At 42.9% G+C, this 18,245-nt stretch overlaps 3 protein-coding genes across 3 annotated transcripts in view; all 3 read left to right on the forward strand.

Annotated features, from left to right (window-relative positions):
* Positions 1-181: 181 nt before the first annotated feature.
* CSUI_007564 (uncharacterized protein) lies at positions 182-6,312 on the forward strand. Its single transcript, XM_068067709.1, has 2 exons — positions 182-355; positions 1,182-6,312. Exon 2 carries the CDS (start codon positions 2,997-2,999, stop codon positions 3,252-3,254), a length of 258 nt encoding a protein of 85 aa, XP_067920312.1. The 5' UTR covers positions 182-355; positions 1,182-2,996; the 3' UTR covers positions 3,255-6,312.
* Positions 6,313-11,075: 4,763 nt separating this feature from the next.
* CSUI_007565 (trypsin domain-containing protein) lies at positions 11,076-15,622 on the forward strand (the record flags this gene model as incomplete). Its single annotated transcript, XM_068067710.1, has 5 exons — positions 11,076-11,104; positions 11,337-11,468; positions 12,581-12,687; positions 13,429-13,661; positions 14,459-15,622. Coding segments are annotated over exons 2-5 (1,542 nt in total), but the record flags the coding sequence as incomplete, so codon positions are not given.
* A 738-nt stretch (positions 15,623-16,360) lies between these two features.
* The window catches only part of CSUI_007566 (trypsin domain-containing protein), a gene marked incomplete at its 3' end in the record, with an annotated part of 3,387 nt that continues 1,502 nt past the window's right edge, over positions 16,361-18,245 (forward strand). The window contains exons 1-3 of the mRNA XM_068067711.1: positions 16,361-16,391; positions 16,963-17,065; positions 17,525-17,635. Coding sequence (XP_067920314.1) covers positions 17,018-17,065; positions 17,525-17,635 — 159 coding nt within the window. The 5' untranslated portion in view covers positions 16,361-16,391; positions 16,963-17,017. The remainder of the gene's footprint in view (positions 16,392-16,962; positions 17,066-17,524; positions 17,636-18,245) is intronic.

Here is an 18,245-nt window from a genome sequence, read left to right on the forward strand (position 1 = left end):
GGGGGGGGGAGGTTCTTCTTCTTCATTTCTCCTGGAAAGTCAGAGAGGTCTAAGAGCCCCAGACATGTACTTCACGTCAGGACATCTTGAAGGGAATATCAATGCAAAGAAGTTTTCTTCAGGGGGGGGAACAGAGGGGGGGGGTGCGAATTCACATAAGACAGGGGGAGGGCGTCACAAGATGGAGTGTACATACACCGGAAAGATGACGAAGGATGCCAAGAAGGGGGAGAAGAAGAGTAAGAATAGGAGTGATAGTCGTGATAAGGGCGGACCAAGAGGAAAGAACATTAAAGACCTTGCCTACAAACGTCAAACCTCCATATCTCCCCCCAGGTCTATTGTCTCCGAACGTGTAAGTCTTCCTTCTTCATACAGAACCCCAGGGGAAAGAAAAGATANNCGTCAAGAGAAAGATAAACCCCAGGGGAAAGAAAAGATAAGAAGAAGAAGAAGAAGAAAGAGGAAGAAGGAGGAGGAGAACGAGCGGGAAGAAGAGGCGTGTCCTGTCAGCACGTAGAGTAGCACATGGGGCTAGAGCCATATTTCTCTTTTCCACATTGTATCTGAGAGCTTCTCTAGCAGCCGTCCTGTGTTCTACACTTGTTTTCTTTCTCACTCTTTCTTTCTCTCTCTTTCTTTCTTTCTTTCTTTCTCTTTCTTTCTTTCTTTCTCTCTCACTCTTTCTTATCTTTCTTTCTTTCTTTAAGCTTGACTTGAGGGAGGGGGTTTCTTTGGTGTCTCCCTTGTTCTCCGTTGTTTCACACGTGTAATCTTCTTCTGTATCGTCCGTTTCGTGTCTTCTTTTCATTCATAGACGTGGCGATCTTCTTCGATCAAAAGAACCTTTGGAATGAGAGAAACGAGTTACTCTTGGTGTTATTCTTGGGGTTTATCTTTCTCTTGACGGGGGAAGAAGAAAAGCTCACTCTAAATGATAGACGAGGTGCAACAGGAACACCCAGTGTCAGGTATACGTTGTACATACACTCTATCTTCATATGATGCATGCATACACCTCACACAAAAACGGAATTGCTTCTCATCTCTCTTTGCTCTCCTCCACTTCTCAACTTCTATCTCTTTCTTTCTTTCTTTCTTCTTAGCATTCTTTCTTTCTTTCTCACTCTTTCTTTCTTTCTTTCTTTCTTTTCTTTGTTGGTTTGTGTGTTTTCGTTCAGTTCGATGACGATAGCCTGACATGCGTGGGGAGTCAAATAGAGTTCTGAGAGAAAATATCGGCAACTATAAGAAAGTCATTCTTTCTTTCTCCTTTCCCTTATTCATTCTACAGGGGGGTATCGAACCCTCCCTTTCTCATCTTCGTACCTTCCTCGCTTCCTCTTGTCTTCTTATGGCGTTCCTTGCTCCCAGCTTCGTTCTCTTCATGCTCTCTCTCTTCTCTTTCCTTCTCTTGGCTTAGAGAGGAGAAAGAGAAGAGAGAAGAGAGATCTCCTCCGCATCGTCATCATGACGAAGGAAAGAAGAGAAAGAACAAGAAGAAGAGGAACAGGAAGATGAAGAAGACCAGACCCCTCTTGAGGTGGTAGGCAGTGGCGTCGTTAATCCTCGTCTTCTTCTTCTTCTATTTCTCTGTATCTCTTATCTACTTATCGCGTGGTCGCTTCTCGTGACGGAAGATCTCGATAAGTAGAGAGATAGAGAAGGAAGAAGAAGACGAAGAAAGACACAAGATAGATAGATAGATAGAAAGAAAGAAAGGTCAATAGAGAGATCAAGAAAGAGTTCATACCTGCCAGCAACTCAACTGGAACTAAAAGACGAGGACTGCTTTTCATCTGAACAAGAAGAAAGAAGATAGAGATAGGCAAGAAGATAGAGAGAGGAATGAAGAGGCAATAGGTTTTCTTCTTTCTCTTTGCGGAGATCCGATCTCTTCGTATCTCCCCTCAAGGTTCTCCTCTTTTCTAGAGACGTAGAGATATCGGGGCACCCCTCTCTCTTCAACAGCCGAACTGGAAGAGACCTCTCTTTCTTTCTTTCTCTCTTTCCTTACTTCCGGTCGACTCTTCCTTCCTTAACATACACATCTCAACAAGAAGAAGAATCGCTTCTTGATAGAGAAGGAAAGAAAGAAGAGAAGGCAAGAAAGAAGGAAAAGGAAAGAAAGAAAGCAATTGGTAGAAGGGTCGATGAAGAAGAAAAAGACATGTGAGAGAGAGAGAGAGAAATATTCTCTCTCTCATGTTTCCCTTCTTCTTCTTTATTTCGCTTCAGCAATTGAAACAGAGGCTCCGTGTCTTTCACAGAGCCTGAGATCCCCAGAGAGAATGGAGAAGAAAAGCTTTCTCAGAGAGATCAAAGCTTAATAGAGAGATTGATCAGAGATAGATAGATAGATAAAGAGCTAGATAACTTAAAAGGAGCGAGGTATATACATAGGTAAAAAAAAGACGTAGGAGAACAAGGAAGGAGGTTGAAGATCTCCGGAGAAAGAAGAGAGAGATAGAAATGTTGAAGTGATCAGACTCATTGGTAGCCACCACGTCCAAAAGCAAGAGAGAAATGAGTGAGGTTTCTCCTCCTCCTTCTCTTCTTTTTTCTTCTTCTTTGGTCTGTGCGTCATTCCGACAGTTCAAGACTGGCACCCGCCCTCTACTCGCGGAGTCAAAGAAGAAGAAGAAGAGACACGGCGGGTATTTCTTTCCCCTGTATGCATGTCTTCTTCTTCTTCTTGGCATCGATGCAGAATGAAGGAAAGAGAAGAGGACGTCTTCAGTGTTCTTTCTCTTCTTCTTCCTTTTTCCTTATCTTCTTCAAGACCTCGGATGGAGATGTATGAGAGCACCTGCAACAGTTGGTAGAAGATAGAAGGAGGTGTAGCCGAAGAGGGGAAGATAGAAAGCATGGAGAAACTGTCGAGAGATTCGAGATAGAGAGAGAGAAGAAGACGATGAAGGGTGGAAGACCTTAGTCAGGAGAAGAAGAAGAGGATCAAAGAAAGAAAGAAGGAGCGAAGTCGCTTACATACCTGGATGTTCTCCCGTTCCCTTCATTCTCATTCGCTTAGACATCTCCAGACAGTTGTATCACAGTCCTTTCCAAGATATCCACATCCACATATATACATGTATACAGATATCTATAAAGAGATCTATCCATATCTATCTCCATCTCTCTTTTACTCTCGATCGACTTTATGTCGCTTCATTCGCTTATGGATGCTGAGAGAAAAGTCGAGAGGGAGAGAGAAAAGAGAGAGAGAAAGACAAAACCGTAAGAAGATAGATTAAAGACAGATCTTATCTTCTTTCTCTTCTTCTCCCCAAAAGTGAGACTGAAGGAGGAGCTGAGGAGTTACGACGGTCGCTAAGAGAAAGCTTCTTGACGTGAGAGACGAAGAAGAAGAAGGTCTCTACCTCTGCCGTTCATCGCAAAAGCCCTTTAAGAGGCGAAGAAGAGGAAGAAGAAAGTCTCGCCTCCGTAGAGCGAGAAGTGGACGCACTTCCGTGGTTTGGAATGAAGAAGAGAAAAGAGAAAGCAAAAAAGACAAGACGAAGAAGAATGAGGGGAGTGGGTGTATTTATATCTTTGTGTATGAATGAAGGGCGATAAACCTTCTGGCTGAAGAGAATGAATGGTGGCTGTTCTACTCTCGACTTGGTAGGGGTGGATTGAGGAGCTTTCGAGATTCTCTCCTCCTCTTTTCTGTCTCAGTCACACACATGTATTATGTAGAGATAAAAGAAGAGTGAGAGAGGAAGAAGTCTGTACACGGAGATCTATGAAGCTCGCGTGTCTATGTAGAGATAGGTAGAGACACGCAAGAGAGAGAGTTAGAGATCACCTGTTTTCACTCAAGAACTATGCCGTACTTCAGCTTGCATCTTCTTCGATTCAAGTTGTAATTCCCCGGGGAGGGGTGGGATCCATGAGCGAGGCTTGCCTTTCTTTCTCTTCCATGAAAGACAGAAGTGTCTCCTCTAAGAGGAAGGAGGACAAATCAACCGTACTATTCTCCGTTCTACACAGTCGATGGATGGCGGTATGATCATGGTATGCAGTAGCATCCACCCCGGGGGCTCCTGTATAGGAGGGGATGATATACGGCTTACTATCTGTATATGTCTGTATATGTTTATATAGTAGATTTATCTGTATATGCATACAGAGAGAGAGGCCTCGTTTCGTGTGTATGCATTTGTATATAGGGATGTTGTGTTCTCCCAGAATTAGGAGATCCATTGGTGAGTGAGCGACTCGTAGGGGGGTGGGTTCTGGTGTGTAGCTACATCTGAAAGATCCGGATATCGTACCAGTTCCTAGAGAGGAGAACGCTATCGAAAGTTTCTCTTTTGGAGCGAGAAAAGGGAGCAGCGAATTCTCCTATCTATAGAAGAGAGAGTTCATTGTGAGCTTTCTCTTTGTGGAAGAAGGATCATCCATTCATTCGAGCGCGGTCTCTCTTCTGTATAAAAAGGATCGTCTATTAAATTCATCTTAAGCGCGGTCTCTCCAGTATAACTTGAGAGAGATCTTGTATTTGACGCTATCCGTCTATATCTTCGTCTTTTTCTGTCAATCTATGTACGTATGTCTTTCCTTCGTAGAGCATCGTCATACGATCACTGAAATCTGCAGGGGGGTGGATAGAGATAGACAGAATATGGAGAGTGTATATGTATATTTATGTACTGTACATGTATATAGTAGGTACGCATGGAATGTAGACACGCATGCACACATACGTGTCTGTATATATGATGTAAACGTACATCCTCGAAGAAAGACTATCACGTCTTCTTAGAGGATCAAGGCGGTGCGCAGTGAGATGAAGGGTGTGTGTGGAGAAGTTACAATAGGCCTTCCCAGGTGGAGAGGGACCCATCGTCTGTTTCAAGTGTATATACAGCACACGCTACAACACTCTAAGGTCTAGGGTGGATTGATTGACTCGATCTACGCATCTTCTCTTATAAGACTTGCTCCTTTTCTTCTTGCTAGCTAGCTTCATTGATCTGGTTTTCTTTCTCGTCAGTCGAGAAAATTTGTGGAATGAAAGGCATGCAAAGAAGGAGAAATATCTCATCCCTGTAGAAGGGATAGTGATAGAAAAATTCGTCTCCGTCATATCCTTTGCTCTTCTTCTGCGAGTTTGCGGCCGTAAAGACCTTCGTGTGAATGATAAAGAAGAAAGGAAGAATGAAGAGAGAGTGAAAAAGAGAGGGTTAAGGAGAATTTTGACAGATAGAGGGAGCGAGAAGGGAGACGAAGAAAGAAGAAGATACGTAGGTGGATAGGTCTAGATCGAAGGACTGAGTGGTTGAAGATAGACGGATAGATGAAAGAGAGATGTTAGTTGGGTAGAAAATATAGGGAATGTTTTCGAGAGAAGAAGAAAGAAAAGGCGGGAGAGACGGAGAGAGAAAGAAAGAAAGAAATCTATGAAGAGCTCTCGTTAATTCGACCAAGGTTATGACTGCATGCATATTACTCAGTGTTCCTGGGGATGAAAGATTTTTTCTTTTGACGATGCTAAGAAGAAGAAATGAACAGAGGAAAGTTTTCTTTTCTTACTTCTGAAGAAGGGAATCTGTTTTGAAGAAAAGAGTGGAGAGAACACCATAGACGGGGGATGAAAGAAACGGAGGGGAAGAGTGTGAAAGAAAGAAAAAAAGAAAAGAAAGAGGTATGCACCACTTGGAGTGGGTTATCAGAATCGATTCTGACATCTTTCCGATAAGAAGATGATTGATACATCGATCTTTCGGAGTTGTCCGTCCAGACAAGGTGTTGACATTTCTTTTTGATGCATGATTGGTTCAAGTGAGAGACAAAAGAAAAAAAGAAAGGAGGGAGAGAGTGAAGAATGGAAGCAAGGAAAGAGGAGGGAGAAGAAGCGGTCCGGTCCGTTCGCAGTGTACATACACCTTGGTTGTAGAAGATAGTTTTCTTCTTGTTTTCTTTCCGAAACCAGACGTTACCGCACTTCTTTGAGGTGTTCTTGAAGGAGACTCTTTTCTTGTCTCAAGTTTACTCTTGGTTCTTTCTTTTTGCCGTGCGTGCAGTTGCTCTTCCTCGTTTCATTTAGATATATACGTGGTAGTGAAGGTACTAGACACATTTGGGAAGAAAATAAAGTGATGTCTTTCTTTCTGTCTTTCTTTCTCCCTGGTGAGGGAGGGAGTGAGAGGAAGCTGGGCTGCTGCAGCAGCGAGCAAAAAGAAGAAGATTGAGAAGATCGCCATGCCTTCTTCACAGCGATCTTTTCATTCTTCTCTCTCTCTGTCCGTGCTGTGCTATTTGGCTTGACTATAAGCTCAGCTCTTCAATCGCCTACTGTCGGTAAAAAAGAAGGGAGAAGGAGGAGTTGAGTGGGAAAGAAGAGAAGAGATCAGAAGTCGTGTAAAGAAGGCAGTGTGTCTTCATAAGACAGATAGATAGACACATAGATAGATCGTGTGCTATGTTGAAGAGGAGAGAGATATAGTCGGGTCAGAGAAGAAATCTCTCTCCTAGCAACAGAAGGTTTTGTATGAGAAGGGTCTACAAATAGTTGTGTGGAGAAACACGTACTCTGTCGGCCTCTGTGCGGAAGTTGTAGTAAGCGGTTTTTCCGTGGACGTCACCGCAGAATTCTAGGTGAGGTTCCGGTGTACGTACACCTGGGATGGGAGCACCAACTGTCCGATTTCCTTCCATTTGTAGAAGAGGAGCAGACTGCTGAGAGTGCATAACGACTAGAGTGTTGACCGTAGCTGAGAAAAAAAACTTTTAGAAGTGAGGAAATTTCTCTTCACAAGACACCCAACTTTTCTAGATAGATAGCTAGCTAGCTGTTCTTTCAAGCTTTCCGGAAACCCTTGAAATACGGGAAGTCAGATGGACAGAGAAGTTCTAAGCAAGCGGCCGCTTGATGTCGCGATGATGGTCATGGTGATTCATACAGCCCTGACATCGGGGCTAGCATTTTACAGAGAGCTTTTTCTTATGTCGAGGTGTTTCTAGTAGAAGGGAGAGAAAAAGAAGTCCGGTTCGATGAACGTTAAGTCGACTGTCGAAGAAGGCAGCTAGACACGGCGAGAGAGACCGGAGAAGAGCTACGTCTGATGCGTCCTGTCCTGCTGTCTCCCGAGCAAGAGAAGATACGCCCCGAGGGACAAGGAAGGAGGAACAGACTCCCCTCTTCCCCATCGGTGTCTTCGTACAGATAGACTTCCTTATCTATCCGAAACCCGTCAACACTCCTGATGTCTCCGTTCTACACACTGAAGACAGGAGTCAAGCGACAGCCTCGACTCTCTAGGTAGAGACAGATAGGTGTAGGTTCAGGCGTGTCTGAACAAGCTCGAATTCTCCTCCGAGTAACCCTCTCTGAATGAACTGCATATGAGATTTCTCTCGCCCAACATAGAAAGGCCGTGCGTCCACGTGAAAATAAGAGTGGATACGAATTTGATAGAAGCAATACGCTTCAAAAAGCATGAGGAAGAAAAACTACACCGACAGCAAAGAAATAAAGGAAGCAACTCTCATGGTGAGTGAAGGGCATTCAAACGCTCTAGTGGTTAACAAGCCGTGCTCTCACCACCTCGCTAGTCTTAAAAGATTTCACTCTCCCCTCCCACCCGTTTTTGTTAACGTAGCAAAAGAAGACTTCTTGCCTAGTTAAACATCCACACCGGCCTTGTAAGATTCATTGGTGGGATATGAGCCGGCAAAGACGATCATACCTGCGAAAAGAAAGAGAAAGCAAGACTGTAGCGTACATTCTTTCCACGGGATACATAGGCCGTCGTATTCTTCTCGAACTGCCAACCTAGATAGGCGTGAAAGAGGAAAGAAAGTCTGGGCTATTATTAACTTTGTGGAAGTCTAGCCGAGTACGTAGACGACTAAGCGAGCGTTTTTCCATGTCTCACACATCTATCTGTCAAACTGTCTCTTCCTTTCTCCCTCTTTGTGTGTTCATTCTCTCTAACCCGAGATATCTTTTTTGGTTGGTTGGAGGCTCGAAGAAGTTTGAAGAAGAAATCTATCTTTGAGAGAAGCGTGAGAGCCCACCCGTAGCTTCCTCTATCCACAACAAAACGACCACCGTCATCAACCAAGACGATGAATCGTTGATCTTCACGGAGAGAAAGAGCTTGTTTTTGTTTCCATTCTCGATTCTGGGGGCCCTATCCCTTAGCTAGAAAGCTAAGTCAAGACAAGCGAGGCTAGCCAGACAAAGAAAGGGAAGGTGGTGTCTCATGGTGAACACGCCCACACTAGCAGCAGTAGGGCTGGGCTGGCAGATCGATCGATTGATGATCCATCGATCGATCGATCATTGCTCTTGGCCGAATGCCGTACAGCTTTTGTTGCTTTTCTTTAGCGACGCGACGGATACTGGTTCGTTTTGAGTGGTTTCTCTTCAATTTCTGAGGAGGTGTTTGTACTTTTTTGCTTTTCTTTTCGGATGACAGCAGAAAGAAAAGGGTCGTTAGGCAAATCGAACCCCCATGGATGATAGGTGTGGCGCTTCCTTGCAAGCTTTTCATTCTTTCTTCTGAATGTGAAAAAGTACACATCGGAGAAGGTCATGGCATGACCGCCCAGCACCCGGTAAACTTTCCGGCATGAGATTTCCCCGCGAAGAGAAGACTTCTCCGTCTCTTTTTTCCTCTTTTCTTGAGCTGTCTCCGATACGTTCTTTTCTTGTTGTTCTTTTGCTTGTGATATCTTCGTCTGTCGAAAGAAAAGATAGTGAGAGAGACTAGAGAGATAGACAGATAGATCGATTTGCTTGTTTTCAGTGGATCGCCATGAGGGTGAAGATTTCTTTCGGTCCGTTGTTTTTGCTTGTTCTTTTGTGGTGTTCTTTTCTTTTTTTTTCATGTTGTTTATCTCACTATGTCTACGGCGATGAACTTGTAGATCGTCCCCAAGATGACGCCCGTTTCTTATCCGTCGATTCCCTCGGGAAGAAGAATCGCCTGGCAGATGAAGAGAAGTCTTCGCCCCTTCAAGATTCTTCGGCGTCGGGTTCCTTCTCTTCTTTTTCTTCTTCTGGTAGTAGTAGTAGGGGTAGGAGTAGTCTGAATTCTCGGAAAATCGCGGAACAGGATGGGGCCTCTGTTGACATGTTTCTTCGCATGAAAAGTTTTCTAACAGCCTCCAATCCATCCAGGAAAGACGTCGCGAAAAGTCTTACCATGAAGAGGGGCGATGAAGGTGGAAATCTGGCTCATTCCCTTCAGCATCCTGGTCTGTCTTTCTATCCTTTCTCCATGCACTCTTTCTCTCAACATTCTTCTGAAAGAGGTGTTCTATCGCCGTCTTCATCTTCTTCCCCGCAGAAGTCCCGACTTTCACTTGCTAAAATATCCGGAAGTGTTGTAAAAATCTTCGTCGATTCGGCTAGCCCAGATTATATCTCACCATGGCAGATGAAAGCTCCTCAACAAACTACAGGGTATGGCAGTCCTTTGTGTCTACTCCGTGTTTCTTATCTCTTGTTCTTCTTTCTTCTTTCTCTTCTTTCTTCCTCTCTTTGTTTCTGAGTTGTTCTTTTTGCTTGTCCTCTTATCTCATCTTTCAAGATTCTTTATCCCGACGAACTAATAGATTCGCATGTGGATAGAGTAGGAAAGAAGGAAAGCTATTTCAGATTCAGCCTTAGATTAGTTCGGTTTCTCTTCCCTCTCTCTTTCTCTCTCTGTCACCCCACTCCATCTCTCTCTCTCCCTCTCTTCTCACTCAGTCACTCCTCCTTCTCCCTCTTTCTCCAGTCTTCATGGCGCGGTTTGATTCGATGTTCTGCTTACTTCTCTTTTTCTTGTCCTTCTCTCCTTCCTCCTGTCTTTTCTCTTATTTCAGTCCAATTTGACTTCGATAGAAATGTTTCTTAGAGGGCAACTTCTGATGGACAAGAGAGAGAGGATTCTTTCCATCGGTTCATATATATGATTTCATTCTCTTTTATCTCGTGAAGTATGTCCTTTCTGTTTTGTTACTAGAGAGCGGGGTGTGAGTTGCAAGTAGCAGGAAGTTCTTTCAAAGTTGAGGTCAATACATGAGCTTTTTTCTCTTTTTCATTCTTTTTTCTATCGTGATCTCTCTCACCGTCAACAGCAGCCCTCCTCGTTGTCTCCTCACACTTTGTTCTTTTCTTTGTCGTCTCTTTCTTCTTCTCAAAGCTTCGTTGAAGAAAGTCTTCTATCGTAGGGGAAGGGATGTTTTTCCTTTCATTCTTCTCTCAAGAGACATTTCATTCCATCCAATCTTCATTCTTTCACCGTGCTTTGGGTTGCGGGGTTTGTATGGATGTTTTAGCTCAGGTTTCGCTATCGAGGGGAAGAGGCTTCTTACGAACGCTCATGTAGTCGCTCATCAGACACGTGTTCTTGTTCGAAGACACGGGTATGTCAGAACTTCTTTTCTCTCTCTTCTCTTCATTTCTTACTATAGGAAAGTAAGGATAGATAGATAGATAGGTTCAAGATAGACAGATAGGTCGTTTTCCGTTATGATCGTATCTTTCTTGCCGTTCCTCTGTGACCCTGTTTTTTCTTGTTCTTGCTGTGGCTCTTTATCTATCTGTCTATCAATCTGTTTCTCCAAAGAGCTTCAATATGAGAAATAAGAAGGAACAGGTAGATAGATAGATGCAGGGGGAGAGGAATGTAAGCCCACTTGATGAATCTAGAGCAACAAGTGAACAACTGCTTTCTCTTTAGCGGCGGCATTGTAATCTTCCTGTATCTATGCAGATTGCAAGAGGATGGTAAAGAAACTCTCTCTCTTTCTCTCTGGAATCATGCATGAGAAAGGAGTCTATTTGCGCCTAGGGCAATCAGTCGGCTTTTCTTATCTAGGAATCTTCATCATATGTGTGACATGGCTTGTTGTGGTCTTTCTCATAAGGAGGAGGGACATTCGACCTCTCTATTTTCTCTTCTCATGAAACGTCTACTCGTTGAAGATGAAGATGATGTTCTTATCTAGAGGTCGTCACTCTTAGGGGCTTCCCCCTCATGTGTAGAGGTGTCTAGATATACCTCTCTAGATATGTATATGCAGGTATCAAGATGTATGTGCAGGTGTGAATGTGTCTATATGACTGTATAAACATGTACCTACCAGAATTCATGGATGATAAGTATGAGTGTATGTATATGTTTGTCTCTATGGTAGAGATTGGGATCTCTAGATCAGTCTGTATGTGCATGTACGGATATATCCCTCTCTATGTAGAGAGAGATACATGGGTATGTACTTGTGTGTATACATCTATCTCTTGTATTTATATCCATCAGGAGAGACAATGCTGTCGCCATCGTCATTTTTTCTTTCTCTTTTCTTGTGGGCTTTTCTATCCTTTCTTCTTTAGTATTCCTCTAAGATTTCTCGCCGAAGTCCTTGCTGTTTCACACGAAGCAGATCTTGCCCTGTTAGGTGTGAGGGATGAAACGTTTTGGCAAGACATGGTACCTTTGCCTTTCGGAGGGGTTCCACAACTCCAGGTAACTCGAGACAAAGACAAGAGAAGACAGAAAGATCTTCCCTCTCTTTTCTTTCTTTCTGTCTCTTTCTGTCCCTTGCTGTTTCTCTTGCTGTCTTTGACGGTCTTTCATCTGTGGCTTGTGAAGTATTGTGGACTGGTTTTTATATGAAAGATCTGTTAGGAAGAAGAAAGAAGAGAAGATGAAATGAAGAGAAGTGAGAGAGAGAGAGAGGACGCCAGAGTGACTGATCGAAGGAAAGGAAGAAGAAGACGAGAAAGAAGAAGAAGAAGGAGTTCGATGAGAGAGAGAGAGGGAGGAGTGGGGTGATGTAGAAAGGGACGTTCTTCCTTATCTTATTGTTGGGGACTGTCTGAGATGAAAGATGTCACGAGGTTCATTTCGGGTCTCTCTCCCTTTAGACGGATGTGTATGGGAGGTAGTGATCTAGGTAGATCTTCAGACACCATGCTTGGTGATGTAAAGTTGTCTATCGTAGATCCATTTAGCTAAGATAGAGATAGATAGGTCGATTCAAGACAGACGGATCGCTAGATCGATCCAAGATGGATAGATAGATAGGTCGATTCAAGGTACACAGATCGCTAGGTCGATTCAAGATGCGAGCAGGTAGATAGAACCTGAAATGAAGGTGAAAGAGCTAGGCCCGTGAGAGCGTTTTCTGTTCATATATAGATGTAGAGATAGATACAAACGTGGCGGATATGAAGATGGTAGATAGAGAATGAGTACAGGTAGATGCTATTCCACGAACTCGTCAGGTGTACAAGGTTGAAGATAGCAGGGGTGTATATTTGTCTGTCTTCTCATGCTTAGACCGAGAAGGTGAGAGAGGTATGAAGAGTAAGAAATAAAAGTCGTATCGAGACAGAAGATTCCTTTCATTCACTCGTCTCTCTATTCTGCTGAAGAACAGGCGTCAACAATAGAGAAAGAAAGAAAGAGTTTGTATGTGCTGATTGAGGTGACTGACCTAGGTATCATAAAGAAGATCTTTATTATTCATGAAATGAAGATTCGTCATCCTCACCTTCTCTTTCATTTGTTTCGTCTTCCCCTTCCCTTCTTTCATTCTTTCTCTCTTCTTCTTTTTCTTTCTCCGTTGTGTATAGGATCGCATAACAGTATTGGGATATCCTACAGGGGGGGATCAGTTGAGTATCACAGAGGGAGTAGTCAGCCGAGTAGGAGTCTCTCGATATATACATGCTTCTTTCAGGTAACCGCCTTTCTCTCAAAACAACCTCCTTCCTATTAGCTTGTTCTCCTCCTTCTCCTCTCTTCTTCTTCTTGTGCTCTTCGGCTTTCTCTGAAACAGGAGGAAGTGTCTTAGGCTTTTCGACGGAGAAACAGATCAAAGATGGATAGAGTCAAGATACATAAAGGTGTATGGATACATCACAGATAGATCGAGAGTAGATATATAGATAGATAGATTCAACATAGATAGATAGAGGAAGGATAGATTAAAGATCGATAGAGAATCTGAGCGAACTAGATATATCTACGAGTACTGACATACTTTGTACATATGTGTATAGAGAGCTTGATGCATGCATATGTCTGTTTCTTAGTCTTTATGTAGAACGCTCTCTTGTTCTCTCTCTCTTTGTCTCTCTTCTTTCTGTTTGTCTGTCTCCATTGATTTTTGCCGCTTCTTCTTGTTCTTCATTCTTCTTCCGTCTCCCTCTCTCATTCCCCGCCATTCTCATTTCATCTCCCCGTCTTTTTCTCCTTTTTCTTCATCTTCCTTCTCTCATCCTCACGTACTCCTTCTTCTCTCTTTCTTCTCTCGTCTTTCTACCTACCTACCTGTAATCCATCTTCAACCTCTTTCTACCTCTTGAATCAATCAGTTAATCTATCTATCTTTAATGTATCTATCTCTAATCTATCAGTCCATCCATCTATCTATGCATGTCTCTCTCTATGTCTTCCTTATGTGTGTGTTCCTGTGTAGCCTCCTTACAGCTCAGATCGATGCAGCGATTAATCCCGGCAACTCTGGGGGTCCGGCAGTTGTGAATGGATTAGTCGTAGGCGTCGCTTTTGAAGGATTCAATCAGCTTCAGAATATTGGCTATGTTGTACCTTATCCCGTCATCCAACAGTTTCTTCATGATCTTACTCTCCATGGTAGATACACCGGCATTCCCACCTTAGGGGTCAAGACCTTCGATATGGAAAATCCTAGTGAGTTCACGGAGCATTCACGCCATCTCTCTCTCTCGCTCTCTCTCTCGGGTGTGGCTTGGCTCGTTGTCGTCTTCATTAGAGATGATAGATCGTGAAGCTATCCAAATACCAACGAAGGAGAAGAAGAAGAACAACTGCGCATGTCGTACTCAGGGGTGGTCCTCTACATCCATCTATCATATAGAATCCATAACCATAGGTAGATACATAGATGTATCTATCTATGTGTAAGAAGTCTCTTTTGGTGCTTGTGTAGAAGTCTTTTCTGAGGTTTGGAGTGCCTCAGGAAAGACTTCTCTCCATTGGTATAGATGTAGTATGTGCACCTCATGTTGATGTATCATCTTATTAGCTGCTGGCTTCTTTCGAGTCTTGCGCAGATGTTTCGTAGCATCTCTTCTTATACATATATTTTTCTCTCTGTCTTCTCTCTATCGAGCTAGGACGTGGTGCAGAGAGCTTAGCTCTCTCATCTTTCTTGGAGCTGTCTATCAGCGTTCTTTGTGTATATTCCTATGTGTATACCATGTATATACTTGTATGTAGAGATGTAGAGCTTTTCTGTCTGTATCGTTGCGTGTCGCATGTATGGTGTATGTATGAATATGTTGTATACATGTATGTATATGTATGTGTGTATGTTGCTACGTATATATGTGTGTCTATGGTTAATCCTCTATCTATACCTGCGTGCTCCCTGTCTGTATGAATGAATAGTGTCTTTGATACGTGCGTGGTTTATCTTAACGTGCATGTTGTACTGCTGCTATCGGTAGGCATGCGCCGTGCGAAAGGCTTAGATGATGCCTCGTTAAAAGACAAGCTCCCAGCTGGCATAAGTCTCTCAGGAGTGTTAATTGTCGAGGTAGATCAACTAAGGACGAGGCGCCACTTAACGGGGAAGATACGGTTACCTGTCGCGTCATGGCCTATACAACATGAATTCAAATCTTCATCTTCTCTTCTTCTATCTCAGCCATCTTCTCCTTCTTCTCCGTCTCGTCTATCTTCATCTCCTGTCCCCCCTTCTTCATTGGCTCAACCTCCTTTTCCTCATCATCATCAACATCCAGCCATGGGGCTTGGGACAGGGGACAATCGACATGAAAGGCTGCGTCACCTTGAAGAGGAGGAAGAACCGTCGATACGATCATCATCTTCTCTTCTATCTGCAGAAGGTGAGAAGAAGAACAAGGAGGATAAGGATGAAGATGCTTTGGAGGAACGAAAGAAAGAGACCAAGAAGAATAGGAAGAGCGTCTCTCCTTCTTCCTCTGCAACTTCGAAGAAGAATGAGGCTGTACGACCAACTGTGTCTCAAGGCTTATCTCCTTCTTTCATAGAAAGACAGCGCTTGAAGAGATATCTTTCTTCGCGAGCAGGAGAGAGACATTTTCTATCATATCTTGCGAGAGAAGGAGGGAGCTTTTCTTTCATGCATTCTTCGTCTCGAGGATTGACGAAAGAGATATTATCTAAAGAAAAGCCATTCGTTGCGGAGAAAGAAGAGAAAGGAGATGAGGAAGATCGACACTCTCGTTTCAAGACAGAGGGTTCGCAGGTGTCTGTAGGAAGCTCTTCAGACATAGAAACGACAGGAGATGAGGAAGAAGATGTGCATAGCCAAGGTGATGGGGATCAAAAAGAGAAGGAGAGCAACCGAGAGAGATACGAGGAAAGGGGGGGAAAGAACAAGAGAAAGATGGATGAAGGAGAAGGAAAAACGACAGAAGAAGAAGAAGAAGGAAGAAGAAGAAATGGACAAGGAGAAAAAGAAGAAGAGAAAGAAAGAGATTCTCTAAGAACGGCACATTCTAATACAGGAGGAGAAGGTCGTCATCATTTAGTTGATAACCCGTACTTTAATGAAGAGATGAGAAGACATCTACAGAAGGCTAGCTCCGATCATACACTTGGACTCCGATCGGGCGATGTTCTTCTCTCCATTGAAAATATAGGTAAGCAAACCAGTCATCTCTCTTCTACTAGTCATACATCCTCAGACTTACGTACAGACGTATTCATCTATACATACATAGATACATACGTGCTTATTCATTAGTACATACATACATGGATACATACATGCTTATTCATTAGTACATACATATCCACACATGCTTATGTATACATACATACATAGATACATACATGCTTATTCCCATACATAGACGTAGATCTAAAGAAAGCTGTAGAAAAGTTGTTCTTCTTGAGTCAGGATCTATTCTTTTTCTGAGGCTTGTGTAGATAGGAAAGAAGATAAAGGAAAGGACACATATATATATATATATGGTATGCATGCCGGCGATATAGACAGAGATAGCTAAGGAAGGCTCAGTCAGACAACAGGTCTTGACTTTTCTTAGGAAAGAAGTTCGATTAAGTTTGTCCTTCTTTCTCTGTGTCTGTAAATGGAGATTACTACTCTCTGAATGAAGTCATTCATTCATCCAATGAAAGAAAGAAGAAGGGCAACTCTAAAGGAGAGACAGGAGAGAATGTAGAGGTGGTCAGTCCTCATGCTTAAGTTAATCGAGGCCTACATCGAGAAAGATACATCTACAGTCTCCTTATACGTCTTGCTAATCTTCTTCTTCTTCTCCGTGTGAGGTGTATCCCTCCACTTGCTTTCATTCTCTTCTTTTTCTCCTTTCTTCTCTCTCTCTCTTTCTCTCTCTCATTCTCTTTTCTTTTAGATATAGCAAATGACGGAACTGTCCCTTTCAGGTAGGCTTCTTCTTTTTCTTCCTTTTTTCTGCCAACTTCCTTCTTTATGACGTCGAGAAGTCTGTTTTCGTTTCTCCTTCTTCTTCTTCCCTTGCAACCTCTAAGTCGTGTTTGGATAGGTGTCGAGCAGAAGAGAGACCTCCTCCTCCTCTTCTTCTTCTCACTCTTCTAGTTAATTTCCTATCTTTCTAAGTAGATGGGCAAATTGAAGGGAGTCTATAGATAGACTAAAGGTAGGGAGATAGACAGACAGATCAAAGACAGATAGACAGATACAGAGAAGCTAGATAAATACATAGATAGGTTCTCATGTATACAGATTCTCTATATTTGTCGCTTGGCTCCTTTTCTTTTTTCTTTACCGTCATCGAGAATCCTGAGGAATCTGTGGCCGAACGAGGGAATTTCATTGGCTGAAGAGTTCGTTATTTATGTGCGTATAAAGAGTGTGTATGTACTGATTCATACATCCATCCATATACCTCTCGATGTCTAGAGTTCTACGGATGTCTATTGCTTTTTTTTTTCTTTTCTCCCTTCTTCTTTTTCTTCATTCTCTTGTCTTTCTCAGAGGTTTAGAGCGTGTATCCCTGGAGTATGCCCTTTTATCCAAGTTCAACGGCCAGATGACGTGGGCGTACGTTTTGCGAGATCGTCAGATTCTCAAAGTCTCTGTAAGTCGAGCTTTCCATTCAAACACGGAGAAGGAAAAGAAGAAGAAAAGAATCAGAAAGAGAGAAGTAGAAGGAGCTTTTCTCGGGTCAGAGAGATACTAAGAAAGTTGATTCTTTTCTTGTTTGTAAAGCTTTCCTGTTTTCAGCTACTCACTCGAACTCAGCTCGTTTGTCTATCTAGCCTACGTGTCTTCTTATAACTTTTCTTTCTTGGCTGGCTAGCTAGCTAGCTAGCTGGACAGCATCTGTCGAGATGGGAGGAGTGACTACTTCGATTGTGTCCCACTGAGAAGTTGTATGTCGATTGTCTGTCTTTCTTTCATATTTTTTCCGGATGAACGTGGAAGTGTACGAGTGCATGCATCATGATTTCGTTGTCTTTCTCTTCGTTTTCTTTCTCTTTTTCATCTCTTTTCTGTGTGGTTTGTGAGTTGCGTCTTTCTCTCGTGATTCTTTTAGATTCCTCTATCGATTGAGGACAAGCTCGTGCCACCCCATGTATGGGACACGTCGCCAAAGTACTTTGTATACGGAGGCCTCGTCTTTACAGCCCTCACAAAGAAGTTCGTTGTAAGTTTAGGGTCCATCGAAGAAGATCTACACTCTCTTGTATTCTTCTTCTTATGTGTCTCATCTGTAGATAGATAGATAGATATATGGATAGATTTTCTTTCTCGTTTCTCATTTTCAGGAGTAAACAGACCACAGCTTGATCTGTATAGACATGTGTATAGACTACGATATGATCCGAATCTAGGACTTTTCTTTCCTCACGTTGAGAGACTTTCGCTACGTCTATAAAAGTGTATGGTATACACAGAGAGGGAGATAATACGTGTCGAGACAAATGTCCCTTCCTTCTTTCTTTTCGTTTTGCCTGGCGTTCTTTCCTGTCTTGATTTTCTTCTTTCTTTCACAGGCAGTGAATGGGGAGTAGGAGCGTTAATAGATATCTGAACTCTTATCTTTCATTCCTGTGTATTCCCCTCTGTCTTGTTCCTTTATCATTTTTATGTCCCTGCATAGGTGTATGTCTACGCACGAAGCCTCAGATTTACTTACTGTTCTTCTTCTTCTTGCTCTTCTTCCTCTTCATCTCGGCACTGCCAACTTGGGTTTTCTTCTTTTGCTTCTTCTTTCTTTTCTTCTTTCTTTCTTCCTGATACTTGGGTCATGTCAG

This window comes from Cystoisospora suis (assembly GCF_002600585.1).
Source record: "Cystoisospora suis strain Wien I chromosome Unknown contig_4027, whole genome shotgun sequence".
Lineage (NCBI taxonomy): Eukaryota > Apicomplexa > Conoidasida > Eucoccidiorida > Sarcocystidae > Cystoisospora > Cystoisospora suis.

Coding starts and splice junctions, on each gene's coding strand:
- CSUI_007564 (XM_068067709.1), top strand. CDS start 2,997: ATGTTCTCCCGTTCCCTTCATTCTCATTCGCTTAGACATCTCCAGACA.